We start from the raw sequence: 16348 nt of genomic DNA, 5'->3' as shown, positions 1-16348 counted from the left end.
TGGTTGTCTGCTTGTGCAATTTCTAGTTATCAGTGCATTGGTAGATTATTTATGACTAAGAAAAGAAAACACCAGGGGTAATTTGAGCAAAGAACTTGATGAATATGTGCTATATTTTGACTTATCGATTCATGTGTAGGTTTTGGGAAGACTCAGAGTTTATGCTTCTTGTGGATGCGATGTAAAAGGAAAATAATTAATCTGATTGCTTCTTTGGGGGTGTTCATATGCTAACAGAGTGAGAGAGTTTGATTATATTCGGGACCAGGTCAGAGTGGGTGACTCTCAACAATGGCTCTAATGGGTTCGAGAAGGTAAGCGCGGTGTGTATGGATTTTGGGTTCGTTATGTGACTGAAGATCGGGATTTTGCAGCAGAGTATGAAGAATACTTGGAGAAGTTTCTATGTTATCATCGGGTCTGCGGGGCAGTGTTGGAAAAATGGGAGAAACAGTTTCGGATTTGTGGAAGGTCTTTCAGAATAGAGATGCTATGGTGCGCATGAGGAGGGTATGAGATAGTTCATAGGTACTGAGACGATGTGGTCTCGTGATTCGGGTCACTCGGGATGAGTGCTGATTGAGTCTGTTTGGTTTTTGAATGAAGTTATTATTATTTCTAAAGCAGGTCAAGAGTAAATTGGAGGAAGTTAGGTCGGTTGGCAATGGTTTGAATCAGCATGATTGCGGCAATGATCAGTTCCTTCAGCGTGTTAGTTATTCAGCCTGTTTATGGTTGTACGTGCGGGCTTGACAACCACCATAATTTGATTTATTTGGGAGGTAGTTGATTCAAATGGCCTTGTTATGTGTAAATGGATCCCGGAAGAATTATGGGAGTTTAGACTACAACTTGAGGTTTGTATTTTCTGCGGTTATGGGAATTCGGTTGCGTGTTACAATTGTTCCTCTGAAATGTGTTGAGTGAAAGGGGTTCTGGATGATGAAGTGTTTATTCCAGTGGTGATTCAAGAGTTGTTATGAAATTCTTGCACTCTCGCATAACGATATGATAAGTGCAGTGAACGGTATTGGAAATTGGAAGTTGAGGATCAAGGTTGCGGTTCAGTGTTGTTAAGAATGTCGCGAGCTCGGAGGAGCGGGTGAGGATTTCAAATGTTCAGAGTATGATGGCACTGTCTTCGGGCAGCCGGAGGATGGTCTGTTTTGTGGTAGGAGTGTTGGGTATTGAAATGTGGATGCTTGGCCAGTATTATAGAATAGCATGGTCGATAGCCATTAATGTTCAGATTTTACTACCTGGTGCGGAGGGTTGTGGGAGCATATCCCATGGGAAGATCGTATAAGTGTGACGTGTTAGTCATTCGATTGTTAGAGATTTAAAACAGGTATGGAGATTTTGGTACTGTCGCCAATGGGAGAGGTTGTGACTGAGAGGCACTCTATTTATTTGGTTGTGGACTGTGGGAGTTGTTCTGGATTTGACGGTTGTTCTTATGTGTCATGAATAGGGTCATTGTGGATCCTTGGAAGGTTAGTGGCCAAGTACGAGATGATCGGAATCGGCTTGAGGTCCGCTAGTAGATTTACGTCAGATCGGATGTGTTCATTCAACATAGTACTGCTTATGGAGGAGTCTTTGAGTTTTAGATGTTATTCCTGTCGTCAACTATTCTCTATTATACTATATTATGCCATGTGGGTTGTGATATGACTTGACTATTCACAGTCCTGTGTAGCTTGTCGTTATTGCACCTTAGCCGTGTTTGAGCTTTTGTAACGCATGGCGTTATCCGTCTCCCCAGGGTTGTGTTTTCGCACTTGGCGTGTTTGTGGTTGATATTCAGGTATTTCGTAGGTATAAGCATTATGGCTTGATGGGTATTTCCTTATTTATTATTATGTGTGGATCGGGTGGCATGCTGCCATAGGTATGTTGTTTGGATCGGGTTACACGCCGCAACGGTATCATGTGTGGATCGGGTTGCACGCCGCAACAGTGAGATGTTGAATATGGTTCCCTATATCTATTCTTGTGTATTTTGTTTCTCATTCTCTGAGAAGGGTTCATAGCATCTGTTTGACTATTTGTTTTTTCATTACGCAGGCTGGGTAGTTTTTTCCCAGAGTTCGTTCCTCATTATGTGTCATATTCAAGTTGTAGCTTGACAGCGCATTGATGGCGTCATATGAGATCTTGGTTAGCATTTGATGTGGATTATTGCCTGAGCAGCTTGTATTGGGTGAGACGAGGTTATTGGACCTAAAATCGGTGCGGTCGGATTTATGAAAGGTATATTAAAGGGAAAATGTCATTATTCAGTTCAGAATAAGGTGGTGGTTCTTGTCGAGCGGAGGAACTCCGTGAGTTATTGATTTAACGGGTGGTTATGAGTTTCTACACATCTCGTTTTTCATGGCAGTATTTCGAGGGTCGGAACATGGCTTACATATGTTATGAGGTGTATTGCGGGCATCAAATTCGTGAAATTGCAGCTATTGTGGTTGGAGGATGTTATTACGGGTAGACGATTTATGCGGTTCCTGGTGTGATCTCAGCATAAGTTCATGATTAGGTTTTGGTATAGTGTGTAGGGATTGATACGATGTTCGTATGTTAGAATCAGGTCTTGTTGAGAATTTCGAATGTTGGAATTTGGTTCTAAGGCTTATTGACTAAATAAAAGGGAGGATCTTCAGTCTGGCTCGAGCTAATGTGCTCACACTGGTTGTGGTGGCATGGGTAGGTGCACGAGGTGTTAAACAATGATTTTGGACAACTCCGGAATAGTTCTTGGCACATTCGAGGACGAACGTATGTTTAAGTGGGGGAGAATGTAACGACTAAATCGGTCGTTTTGAGCTCTAGCACGTCGTTCAAGTTTGAGGCCTTGAGTAGCTTCACTTAAGGTATTATGACTTGTACGTGTGGTCGGAATTGAATTTCGGGAAGTTCGGAGTTGAATTGGAAAGAAAGTTCTAAATTCGAAAGCTTTAAGTTGGAAGAGTTGACCATGGTTTGACTTCTGAGTAAACGACCTCGGAATTGAGATTTGAAGGTTCCAATTGGTTTGTATGATGATTTCGGAATTGGCTGTATGTTCGGGTTGAGTATCGGGTGGTCCGGGAGCATTTCGACGCTTAATGTGGAAAGTTGGCATTTTGAAGGTTTTAGAACTTCCTAAGTTTGGTTTGAGGTGGACTTTATGTCATCGATGTCCATTTGGGGTTCCGAGTCTTGGAATAGGTTCGTATCGTGATTTGTGACTTGCACGCTGACGAGCTCGAAACACCAATTTAATTATGCTCGCTAGTCTAAGATAGTATAGTATAATATCATATCGTATCCACATGGATTGGAGTTAAACAATATTTTCGTAGTTTCTAGCTTGATTGTTATCCAGGAGAATCAACAATCGAGGTTTGTGTGATTAAAACTACAATTAACTAAGAATCTAAAGCTATTGACTAATGACAATCGCAACAAATGTAAGCAAGAAAGTTATCAGTGGGAGAGAATAGGGGTTGATTGGATAGGTGCAAGATAATTGTTTGGGATCTAACTCTAGATAATTCACTTCTAATGTTAATTGAGTCTCTCGAATTCACTCAATTATTAGTTCAAACGTTTAGTATAAACTTCTCTCTCGATTAAGTCTCAACCTCACAAGATGAACCAATTTAAGCACGTGAAGATATGTAAGAATGCGTAGTGGATTGGTCTTTAGGAGAACCTCTCTCGATTATCCTCCTAACTAGATTTAATCAATAAATCAACTAGCCTCTTTCGATTACTTAGAAGAATTAATGAACTCAACCAACAATATAATGCAAATATATCACAAGTTATGCCTCTCTCGATTACATGAACAAGTGAATATAGATGCAACTGTTAAATCATCCAAAATGATTCAATACATAAAACTAGAGTTATAATCCATAAACAAATATCAATACACCAAATCCATCAAACCCTAAAGGGAACTACTCCATAGATATGGAGCAATTAATCACAAATATGTTTAAAGTAAAGGAAAACATAACACGATCCAAACTCGAGTCTTGAGTGAGGATTGAATGATAAACTCCTTATGCTTTTGCTTTTCCAACTCCTCCTTAGCCTCCTTAGGTCTAATATGTGTCAAAAGTTCCAAAAATAATGTTTTCCATATATTTATACTAAGTAGGGTCGGGCCCAGATGAAATCACCTTCTCCTAGTCGAAATAGGATTTTTACTATGTAAAATTTGCACAGGCACACAGCATGGGGCGACGCGCCATGCGGGGAATTTATGGGGAAATCCAAAGAGCTAGTTCTAACAGACAGCAGGAATTTTGCACATGCGTGGTGCCCCCACACACCGAGGCAGTGGGGCTTTTTCAGAGTACAAAAGTTTCCTTGCCTTTTGATATCCAGATGTGGTTTTTGACCCCTGAACGCAATCCCGTCTTAATCCCTTGGGCTTTTTCTCAGACTTCAAAGCTCCAAATCACTAAAATTCATTCCATAACATCTATATAGCTCGGAATCACTTCTACAAGGCATAAACACACAATAAGTGCAAAACACTAACGATTAAAGCTCAAAACAAATAAAGTCCAGTAAATTGGAGTGCAATAAGAGACTAAAACACGAGATTATAGCCTACCATCACACGCAAAATTTGGCATCATTCTGGGATGCTTAAGTGTAATTCAGACATGTTCGGTGAAGTTTGAATGTTTGAAAGTTTAAAGAAAGATTTCGATCGTTGATTCGTAGTTTTGATGTCGTTTGGCGTGATTTAAGGCTTCGATTAAGTTTGTATCATATTTTGGTACGTGTTGGTATATTTGGTTAAGTCCCCGAATGGCTAGGGTGAGTTTCGAACGGGGTTCGGATCGATTTGAGCCTTGTTGTAGTTGGTGGAATTTTTGTTTTACGGGTGCAACTGCTCCTGTGAAGCCTTGGTCACAGAAGCGAGATGAAACTCGTAGAAGCGACTTGGTCAAGATGGGCATGTGGTCACAGAAGCGAAGAAGAGCAGCACACCTGCATATGCGCAGAAGCGACGCCACAGCCGCAGGTGCAGGGAAATGCGTAGATGCGCGAGGCAGTGCCGCACCTGCAATTGTACAGGAGCGGAAGAATTTCCGTTGGTGCGATGGGCTGCTGGCAGTGGATTCCGCAGGAGCAAGATTTTTCTTGCAGAAGAGAGCTCGCAGGCGTGCAAATTCGTCCGCAGGTGTGATGATCGCTAGGCAGAGGGCCTTGTTAAGTACGTGGGTTTGGCTCATTTTCATTTCATTTCTTCCATGGGAGCCGGCCTTGTAGTGATTATGGAGTGCCATTTCATCATCTATCATGAGATAAGTAATTTCTACAAGTTGTGAGTTAAATATACGAATTTGGGCTTGTAAATACATAGAAAATTGTGGGAATTTTGGGATTTTAAGAGAAAACCTAGAAATTGGTATTTTTGGATTTTGACCACGATTTTAAAAATGGAATTAGGAATAAATTATATATTTGAGTTCGTAGATTTAAGGGTAATGATTTTCTTCAAGAATTTTTGGAATCCGAGCATGTGGGCCTGAGGGTTGACTTTATTGACTTTTTGAGCGGTGTTGTGAATTGTTATTAATTAATTAATTAATTATGATGTTGGAGTATATTTTTATTGATTTTCATGGTTATTTGACTAGTTTTGAATCGATGGGTATTGGTTTGAGATGTTTGGGAGCTACGCACGTATGAGGTGACGGGTGTCCGTGCGTATGCTAGAATTCCTGTTTATGTCCGGGTAGACTTAGGTTCATGCCATGCTATAATTGTACTATTTGAGTTCTCTTTGCTCAATTAATTCCTTTATTTCGCGTTACGACTTTAGACTAGACTTGCCTAGGGTGATAGTGTCACGATCCAATTCCTCCTATAGGTCGTGATAGCGTCCAACGTCATTGCTAGGCAAACCAACGGTGAACTAGCCATATATTTATTCCTTTTTAATAATTTCAAAGTAGTTGATTTTTATTTATTAAGTAAAAAAAAGTGAAAAATTTAATAAAGTAAAGCGTAAACTAATAAAAGAGCAAATATGATGAAATAAATACTCAAAAGTCATTAAGTGTCTACTAGCATATTCCCAAGACCCGATGTCACAAGTGTATAAGCAACTAGTAGAATATACAAAAATACCTAAGCTATTGTCTGAAAGTGAGATAGACAGAAAGTAAATACAAAAGAGAGAGACTGCGGGTGCTGCAGAATCGAATCAGAGAGCAGCTCACCATTAAGTCTCCGGATAATGAGGGTGCGCGCCTGAATGGACACCAGATGCACCTGCCTCAGATCTTGCACGATTAGTGCAGAAGTGTAGCGTGAGTACATAAATAACATGTACCCAATAAGTATCCAGTCTAACCTTGAAGAAGTAGTGACGAGGGGTCGACATCGACACTTACTATGTGCCAACAAATAAAATACAGAAATTCTAAATAGGCAGGGAATATGTGAATAATAATAATAACACAATAGAAAGCCGTGAATAAATAATTTTTTAACTGATAGTAAATTCCAAAGTCTCCAACTAACACTTACTAGTTCCAAATCAATTTTGGTCATTAAATAGATTATAACCTCTCAAGCCATAAAATAATATCAAGTATAATCGGGCTTCGAGTATTATCACGCATAATTTTATGCCGAGGTCGTGCGGCCCGATCCAAAATACTGTGTGCAATGTCGAGGGTCGAACGACACGAACCATAAATACATCTATTATACTGCCGAGGCGAACGACCCGCTCCCATGAGAGTAAAGAAGTATACCTCGCTCGGGGAAGTACTTGCGACTCGAGAGGACATGAATTTCTCAGAGTTATTATGTATTTCCTCAATTCTTACCCAAAATAAGAAATCTAAATTTAAAATTTGCAACTTTAAAATCCCTATCCTCAGCTCTATTCAAAACAATTAATATGCATAATAAACACAATGGTACAATTAAGGCATGATGTGGATCTAAGACTACCCGGACATATCAAGGAATATAGCTATGCACGGACTCTCGTCAACTAGTGCGTACGTAGCTCCCCACACAGGTAATACACAACAAGATACACCTAAGGGGATATGTTTCCTCTTACAAGGTTAGACAAGAGACTTACCTCGTTCTCAAGCTCACTTCCGGTCCACAAATCTTCTCTAAATCCTCAACTTGGTGCCAAACAACCCTAAACTAGCCAAATATAATATAAATTAATCAATATACACTCAAAAGTTCATAATTTAACTATTAGAGTAATTACCCAACCCTAGTTGGAAGATTCCTAAAATTCATCCCCAGGCCCACATGCCCGGGTTCCGGAAATTTTCGAAGATAATTGTTACCCATAACCTCACGAACTCAAATATATAATTTTTACCCAATTCCATAATCATTTTCGTGGTTAAATCACATTTTTATCAAAACCTCAGTTTTTCAACTAAACCCACAATTTCTATAATTTATGTGTTAAGAATCTACCCAAAATACATGTATTAAACCCGTCTTATATAGAAATTACTTACCTCAAAGTGCTAAGTGAAAATCCCTCTTCAAAGAGCTCTAAAATCGTGCAAAAAGTGAAATAAATAAACCAAAATAGCCTAAGTCCCGACATTAAATGGACCTCACTGCCTTCAGGGGTTTTCGCACCTGCGATCGCACTGTCGCACTTGCGGCTCCGCTTCTGCGGACAAAATCATCGCAGGTGTGGACCATGCCCAGGTTTTCCATTTTCGCATCTGCGGGCGAAGCCTCACTTCTGCAATCCCGCTTCTTCGGCAAAAGCGTCGCACTTGCGAACCCAGGCTGGCTGGTCCCCTTCCGCTTCCGCGATCGCCTTCCTCTCACCTGCGAGTTCGCAGGTGCGGTTCTTGCTCTGCTTTTGCGACCACAGGCCAGTCCACGTAGGCCGCTTCTGCGGTCAATAGCTCTCTTGTGCAAGTTCGCACCTGCGGCAGGTTCTTCATAGGTGCGATTTCACCAGAACCCCTGCTGCTCCAGCCCTCCTTCCAAGCTCAACCATGTTCCGCACCTTGTCCAAACAGCACCTGAGGCCTCGCCCAAAATACCAATAAGTTCAAAATCATGAAACGGACTCCCTCGACCCCTCAGAACACATAAAACAACATCAAAACTAAGAATTGCACCCTAAACCAAATCAAATCAACTCATGAACTTCAAGTTCTTCCATCTCCGAACACGTCGAATCATACTTAGACTTAGGCCTGGCAAGTGGGCCGGTCCAGGCCCGGGACCGGCCCAAGACCGCTGGCCAGACGGGCCAAACGGCTAAACGGGCCAGGACCGTTTGGTCCGATTTTAGCGGGCCTGGTCCGGTCTCGTGGGCCGGTCCTATGATTGGGCCCGTCAGGCCCGGGCCCGTTTGGCCCGCCAGGGCCCGGGACCGGCCCGGTCCCTTAGCGGGCCTAGCGGGCCCAACGGCTATTGTTTTTTAAAAAAAACCTTGGACTGTCAAAAATAGCCGTTGGCTGTTTATGAAATAGCCATTTAACCCCTCAACTTTGTTTTAATCCCAAACTTTTTATAATTATACTTTTTCCCTATTTTCAACTATAAATACCCCATTATTATTTTATTTTTTCTTATAAAATCATCAATCTATCACAATCTCTCTCTAATTTACTTCTACTATTGCTTACTTTATTGTTACAATTTGTGAAATAATTGTGAAGTTGGTGAATTGAAGTCTTCAACGATAATCAATTTCCAACAAGTTGTTCGTCAATTCGGTAAACTCGTTCCAACTCTTAAGTTTTAATATTATAATTTTGTTTGTTTTATTTATTTTGCTTGATTAATTAAGATGGCTTATTCCTTAAAAAATATGTTTTGTAAAAATAAGGGAAAATCGAAGAGTGGTGAATCTAGTGGCCAGTATGTTCCTCCTCCACTTCCCCCGTCTCCCCGACCCAAACATGTTACCCGTCCTACCCCTCCTATTTTTGATAGCGATAATAATTTATTATAATTTACCGAGAGTCAATTTTTCCATAATATAGCACCCGGTGAACAATTAAACCATGAATATATGAATGCTCTTTATGGTAATCCAACTATTGATGAAAATGATGATGAAGAAATAGATTTTGATGAAACGCAACCGGATGATGATACACCCACTAGTCCTGCTCCTGAAGTTAACCCAACTAATAATAATCTAGATGATCCCCCATCTGACCCTCCTATTAGTGCCTCTACTCTTTCTAGACAACCTCCTAAACGGGCAGAAACATCTCTTGTTTGGCAATTTTTTACTCAACTAAGAGAAAAAAATAGGGCTAAGTGTAAAACTTGTGGCAAAGAGTTAGTTTTTAAATATGTTCGAAGTCGGGAGGGAGAGGGAGTTTGACTAGACACATATTGCTACACCCTCAAGATAAAGTTAGATATTTTTGTATAAAAGCTTTGGTCGAGGGGACAAGTGCACCTAGTCAGGCTGACCTTAGTACCGGGTCAAATCAATTTCAACCGGGAATTAACACTGTTACCGGTGGTATTTTATATTATGATCCAAAAAAGATCGGGAAGAATTGGCAAAAATGGTTACTGTTATATGTTTACCCTACAGTTTTCCTTCTAACCCCCACTTTGTGCATTATATTAGAAAAATTTATAATCCTACTTATAAAGGTTTTCCTCGCACAACCGTAAAGAGTGATATTTATAAATATAAACATGAATATGAACAATATTTGCGCTATTTATTTACTCATATAAATTGTCGTCTTGCTATTACAACTGATATTGGTAGAAGTGGTAATGACTGTGATTACCTTACTGTTACCAGTCATTGGATTGATGAGCATTATAAACTATATTCGATATACTATATATACATCTTAAGATATACTATATATACTATACTATATATACATCTTAAGATATACTATATATACATCTTAAGATATACTATATATACATAGTATACTAGATATACTAGATATATATAGTAGATATACATGTATATATAGTATATCTTAAGATGTATATATAGTATATAAATCGAATATAGCTTATATATAGTAAGATGTATATATATATTATAGTATAGTATAGTATACATATAAGCTTATATTTATACTATACTATAGTCTATACTATATATACATCTCATAAGATATATAAACTATATTCGATATACTATATATACATCTTAAGATATACTATATATACTATACTATATATACATCTTAAGATATACTATATATACATAGTATACTAGATATACTAGATATATATAGTAGATATACATGTATATATAGTATATCTTAAGATGTATATATAGTATATACTATACTATACTATAATATATATACATCTTACTATATATATTATATATATCTTAAGATGTATACTATCGAATATGATTTATATACTATGTATATATAGTATAGTGTGTGTGTGTATATATATATATATATATATATATATATATATATATATATATATATATATATATATATATCTTAAGATGTATATATAGTATATAAATCGAATATAGCTTATATATCTTAAGATGTATACATAGTATAGTATATATATATATATATATATATATATATATATATATATATATATATATATATATATATATATATATATATATAGTATAATATTATAGTATAGTATAGTATATATATAAGCTTATATATATATATGTATATCGAATATATCGAATATAGCTTATATATCTTAAGTTGTATATATAGTATATACTATACTATACTATAATATATATACATCTTACTATATATATTATATATATCTTAAGATGTATACTATCGAATATGACTTATATACTATGTATATATAGTATAGTGTGTGTATATATAAGATGTATATATAGTATAGTGTGTGTGTATATATATATATATATATATATCTTAAGATGTATATATAGTATATCTTAAGATGTATACTATAGAATATGACTTATATACTATGTATATATAGTATAGTATGTGTGTGTGTGTATATATATATATATGTATATATACTATAGTATATCGAATATACTATGTATATATAGTATAGTGTGTATATAACTACTATAACTATAACTATAACTATAACTATATATATATATATATATATATATATATATATGAAAATAATATATATATACATAGTTTATAAGTCATATTCGATAGTATACATCTTAAGATATACTATATATATATAGTATATAAGTATATATATATATATATATATATAGCTTATATATCTTAAGATGTATATATATCTTAAGATCTACTATACTATACTATATATATATATAGTATATCTTAAGATGTATATATAGTATATTTTAAGATGTATACTATGTATATATAATATAGTATATATATATTTTAAGATGTATATATAGTATATAAATCGAATATAGCTTATATATCTTTATTACTATTTTTTTCTCTAACTTCTATAAAAAAAAATTAAAAATAGAAAGTTTCTGTTGGGCCTGTTTAGGCCCGGGACCGGCCCACTTAACCCGGGCCCGTTAGTTCATGGTCCCGGTCCCGAGCCGGTTCCAGCAATAAGCCCGCAAAGCCCAGGACCGTTTAGGACCGGACCGCATAGGACCGGCCCACTTAGGACCGGGCCCGCGAAGCCCACTTAGGACCGGACCCGACCCACTTGCCACCCCTACTTAGACTACTCGGAATGATACCAAATTTTGCGTGCAAGTCATAAATCACCATATGGGACTATTCCCAGGCTCGGAATCCCAAACATACCTCGATAACACCATAACCTACTTCAAACCAAATTTAAAGAACTCGAAAACTTTCAATGCACTAACTTTCAATATTAAGCGCTGAAACGCTCCCGGTCATCCAAAACCCGATCCAAACATACGTCCAAGTCCAAAATCATTATAGGAAACTATTGGGACCATCAAATCCCGGTTCCGAGGTTGTTTACTCAAAACATTGACTCAAGTCAAACTTAACCATTTTAAGCCAATATTAAGGAACTAAGTATTCCAATTTCAACCCGAACCCTTCCAAACCCGAACTAACCATCCTTGCAAGTCATAAAATAATAAAAGCACATACGGGGAATCTTATTTTGGGGGAACGGGGATCTAGAAAGAAAAATTACCGGTCGGGTCATTACATTCTCCACCTCTTAAACAAACGTTCATCCTCGATCGGGTCTAGAATCGTACCTGGAGTGCTGAATAAGTGTGGATATCTACTCCGCATGCCCTCCTCGGTCTCCCAAGTCGCTTCCTCGACTGGTTGACCCCTCCACTAAATATTTACCGTGGAAATTGTCTTGGACCTCCACTGGCGAACTTGTCTGTCAACAATGGTAACTAGCTCCTCCTTATAACCCAGGATCTCATCTAGATGAACCGTGTTGTAATCTAACACATGCTCCATGTCGGGATGATACTTCCGGAGCATAAACACATGAAAAACCGTATGAACCCCCGATAGACTAGCAGGCAAAGCAAGCTCATAAGCAACCTCCCCAACTCGTCTCAACACCTCAAATGGACCTATAAAAATTGGGCTCAACTTGCCCTTCTTCCCGAACCTCATGACTCCCTCCATCAGTGAGACTTTCAAGAGAACCCTCTTGCCCACCATAAATGATAAGTCACACACCTTTCAATCCACGTAACTCTTCTGTCTGGACTGTGCTGTACGAAGTCGCTCCTGAATCAACTTCACTTTTTGCAATGCATTCTTCACAAAATCAGTACCATATAACCTAGCCTCGTCGGGCTCAAACCATCTGATGGGCAAACGACATCGCCGACCATACAAAGCCTCAAATGGAGCCATCTTAATACTGGACTAATAACTGTTGTTATAAGCAAACTCGGCCAAAGGCAAGAGTCGATCCCACTGCCCTCCGAAGTCAATAACATATGCTCTGAGCATATCCTCCAAGATCTGAACCGTCTGCTCAGACTGCCCATCAGTCTGCGGATGAAATGTTGTGATGAGCTCTACCTAAGTTCCCAACTCACTCTGTACTGACCTCCAGAAATGCGAAGTAAACTGAGGGCCTCTATCTGATATGATGGAAATAGGCACACCATGCAACCGGACAATCTCCTGAATGTAAATGTAGGCCAATCTCTCTGAAGGATACGTAGTCACAACCAGAATGAAGTGTGCTGACTTGGTGAACCTATCGATAATGACCCAAACTGCATCGAACTTCCTTAAGGTCCGCGACAACCCAACTACCAAGTCCCTAGTAATGCGCTCCCATTTCCACTCAGGTATAACCATCTGCTGGAGTAGGCCACCTGGCCTCTGATGCTCATACTTAACCTGCTGGTAGTTTAGGCATCTCGCTACATACTCAACTATGTCCTTCTTCATCCGCTGCCACCAATAGTGTTGCCTCAGGTCGCGATACATCTTCGTAGCACCTGGATGAATAGAATACCGAGAACTGTGCGCCTCCTCTAGAATCTTCTCTCTCAACCCATCAACATTAGGGACACATAGACAACCCTGGAGTCGCAGGATACCATCCTCACTGATAGCAACCTCCTTGGCACCACCCTGTAGTACCGTCTCTCTGAGAACCAACAAGTGCGGATCATCTTACTAACGAGCATTAATCTTTTCGAATAATGAAGACTGAGCAACGACACATGCAAGAACTCAGCTGGGCTCTGAGATATCCAACCTCACAAGTCCGTTGGCCAAGGACTGAATGTCTAAAGCTAATGGCCTCTCCTCTGCTGAAATGAATTCCAAACTACCCGTACTCTCAGCCTTTCTGCTCAAAGCATCCGCAACCACATTTGCCTTGTCTGGATAATAAAAGATGGTAATATCATAATCTTTTAGTAACTCAAGCCACCTGCACTGCCTCAGATTGAGATCCCTCTGCTTGAACAAATGCTGCAAGCTGCGATGATCGGTGTAAATCTCACTAGACACCCTATAAAGATAATGCCTCCAGATCTTGAGAGCATAAACTATCGCGGCCAACTCCAAATCGTGTACGGGGTAATTCTTCTCGTGGGGCTTTAGATGACATGAAGCATATGCAATAACTCGCTCTTCCTGCATCAATAAACAACCCAAGCTAACGCGTAAAGCATCGCAATACACAATATACATCCTTGAATCGAAAGGCAACACTAACACCGGTGTTGTAGTTAATACGGTCTTGAGCTTCTGAAAGCTCACCTCTCAATTTGTGGACCATCGGAATGGAGCACCCTTATGGGCCAATCTAGTCAAAGGTGCTGCAATATATGAAAAGCCCTTCACAAACTGACGATAATAACCTACTAACCCCAAGAAGCTTCTGATCTTGGTCGTTGTGGTAGGACGAGGCCAACTCTGAACTGCCTCGATCTTCTTGGGATCTACCTTAATACACTCGCTTGATACAACATGCCCAAAAATGCCATAGAATCCAACCGGAACTCACACTTGGAGAATTAGCTTATAGTTTCTGTTCCCACAAGGTCTGAAGCACAACTCTCAAATGTTGCTCATGCTCCTCCATGCTACGCGAGTAGATCAATATGTCATCAATGAAGACAATGACAAACGAGTCAATATATAGCTTGAACACCCGATTCATCAAATCCATAAACGCCGCTGGGGTGTTAGTCAAGCCGAAGGACATCACTAGAAACTTATAATGGCCATATCTAGTCCGGAAGGCCATCTTAGGAACATTCGAATAACGAATCTTTAGCTGATGATACCCCGATCTCAAGTCGATTTTAGAGAACACCCTAGAACCCTGTAACTGGTCAAACAAATCATCAATACGTGACAACGAGTACTTATTCTTAATGATAATTTTGTTCAACTGGCGGTAATCAATGCACATCCGCATAGTCCTATCTTTCTTCTTCACGAACAATACCGGTGCACCCCTATGAGACACACTCGGTCTAATAAACCCCTTTGCTAGAAATTCCTCAAGTTGTTTTTTTAACTCCTTCAACTCTTTCGGAGCCATGCAGTACGGTGGAATAGAGATAGGTTGGGTACCTGGAGCCAAGTCAATATATAAATCGATATCACAATCGGTGTCATGCCTGGTAGATCAGAAGGAAATACATCGGAGAACTCCCGGACCACGGGCACTGAATCAATCACCTGAGTCTCTATAGTAGTATCCCGAACATAAGCTAGATAAGCCAAACAACCCTTCTCGACCATGTGTCGAGCCTTCATAAAAGAGATAACCTGACTAGATGCACTGACAGATGAACCCTTCCACTCAAATCTAGGCAACTCTGACATTGCCAAGGTAACAATCTTGGCATGGCAATCAAGGACGAAATGATATGGAGACAACCAGTCCATGCCCAGGATGACCTCAAAGTCGGCATATCAAGAAACAGAAGATCTGCTCTAGTCTTATAACCAAATAAAGTCACGATACAGGACCGATAGATCCTATCTACCATAACAGAATCGCCCACTGGTATGGACACATATATAAGAGCACCCAAGGACTCACGAGGAACACCTAGAAAATGAGCAAATAGAGATGAAACATATGAATATGTAGACACTGGATCAAATAGTATCGAAGCATCCCTACCACAGATAGAAATAATACATGTGATCACGGCATTTGGTCTGGCTGGAAAAGCATAGAACCTAGCTGGAGCACCACCTGACTGGCCTCCGCCACTAGGACGACCCCTACCCACCTGCCCTCTACCTCTGGGTGGCCGAACGGCTGGTGTGCCAGCTGGTGCTGTAATCATAGGCTGATGACCATGTTGCATTGCCTTGCTCTGAAGTCTGGGGAAAATCTCTTCATATGGCTAGGATCCCCGCACTCGAAACAACCCCTCAGAACGGTGGACTGCTGACCTGAAATCTGACCGTGATGGCCTGAATACCCATTAGAGGAACCCTGAATAGCTGGCGGGCGGTAGGAGCTCTCTGGAATAGCGCTAAAATAGGGCTGCACTGGAGCACCCCGAGAAGGCGGCGGTGCTGGATATGTGGGCCTGCTAGACTGACCCCTCACGATCTGACCTCTACCCCTAGACGGAGCACCACTGATCCCTCCAGAATACCGAAACCGCTTGTCCCTTGATGTCTGCTCTCGGTTCCGCTGACGAACACCCTCGATCCTCTGAACTATCTCTACAACCAACTCATAAGAAGTCCCCATCTTGACCTCTGGGGCCATAGTGGCTTGTATACCAGAGTGCAAACCCACAACAAACCTGCGCACTCTCTCTGCATCGGTGGGAAGTATCATAAGTGCATGGCGAGACAACTCAGGGAATTGGTCGACTCATAGCCAGTCACTAACATCTGACCCAGCTGGAGCTGCTCGAATTGAAACTGCAACTCTTCCCTCTGAGAGGGTAGAA

At 39.8% G+C, this 16348-nt stretch overlaps 1 protein-coding gene across 1 annotated transcript in view; it reads right to left on the bottom strand.

Moving 5' to 3' along the window:
• Positions 1 to 16143, bottom strand: part of LOC142168882 (uncharacterized) — a 28986-nt gene extending 12843 nt beyond the window's left edge. Inside the window, exon 1 of the mRNA XM_075230051.1 lies at positions 16005 to 16143. Coding sequence (XP_075086152.1) covers positions 16005 to 16143 — 139 coding nt within the window. The remainder of the gene's footprint in view (positions 1 to 16004) is intronic.
• Between the last annotated feature and the right edge of the window lie 205 nt (positions 16144 to 16348).

Source organism: Nicotiana tabacum, chromosome 14 (assembly GCF_000715075.1).
Source record: "Nicotiana tabacum cultivar K326 chromosome 14, ASM71507v2, whole genome shotgun sequence".
Taxonomy (NCBI): domain Eukaryota; kingdom Viridiplantae; phylum Streptophyta; class Magnoliopsida; order Solanales; family Solanaceae; genus Nicotiana; species Nicotiana tabacum.
This window is presented reverse-complemented; position numbering and strand designations above follow the sequence as displayed.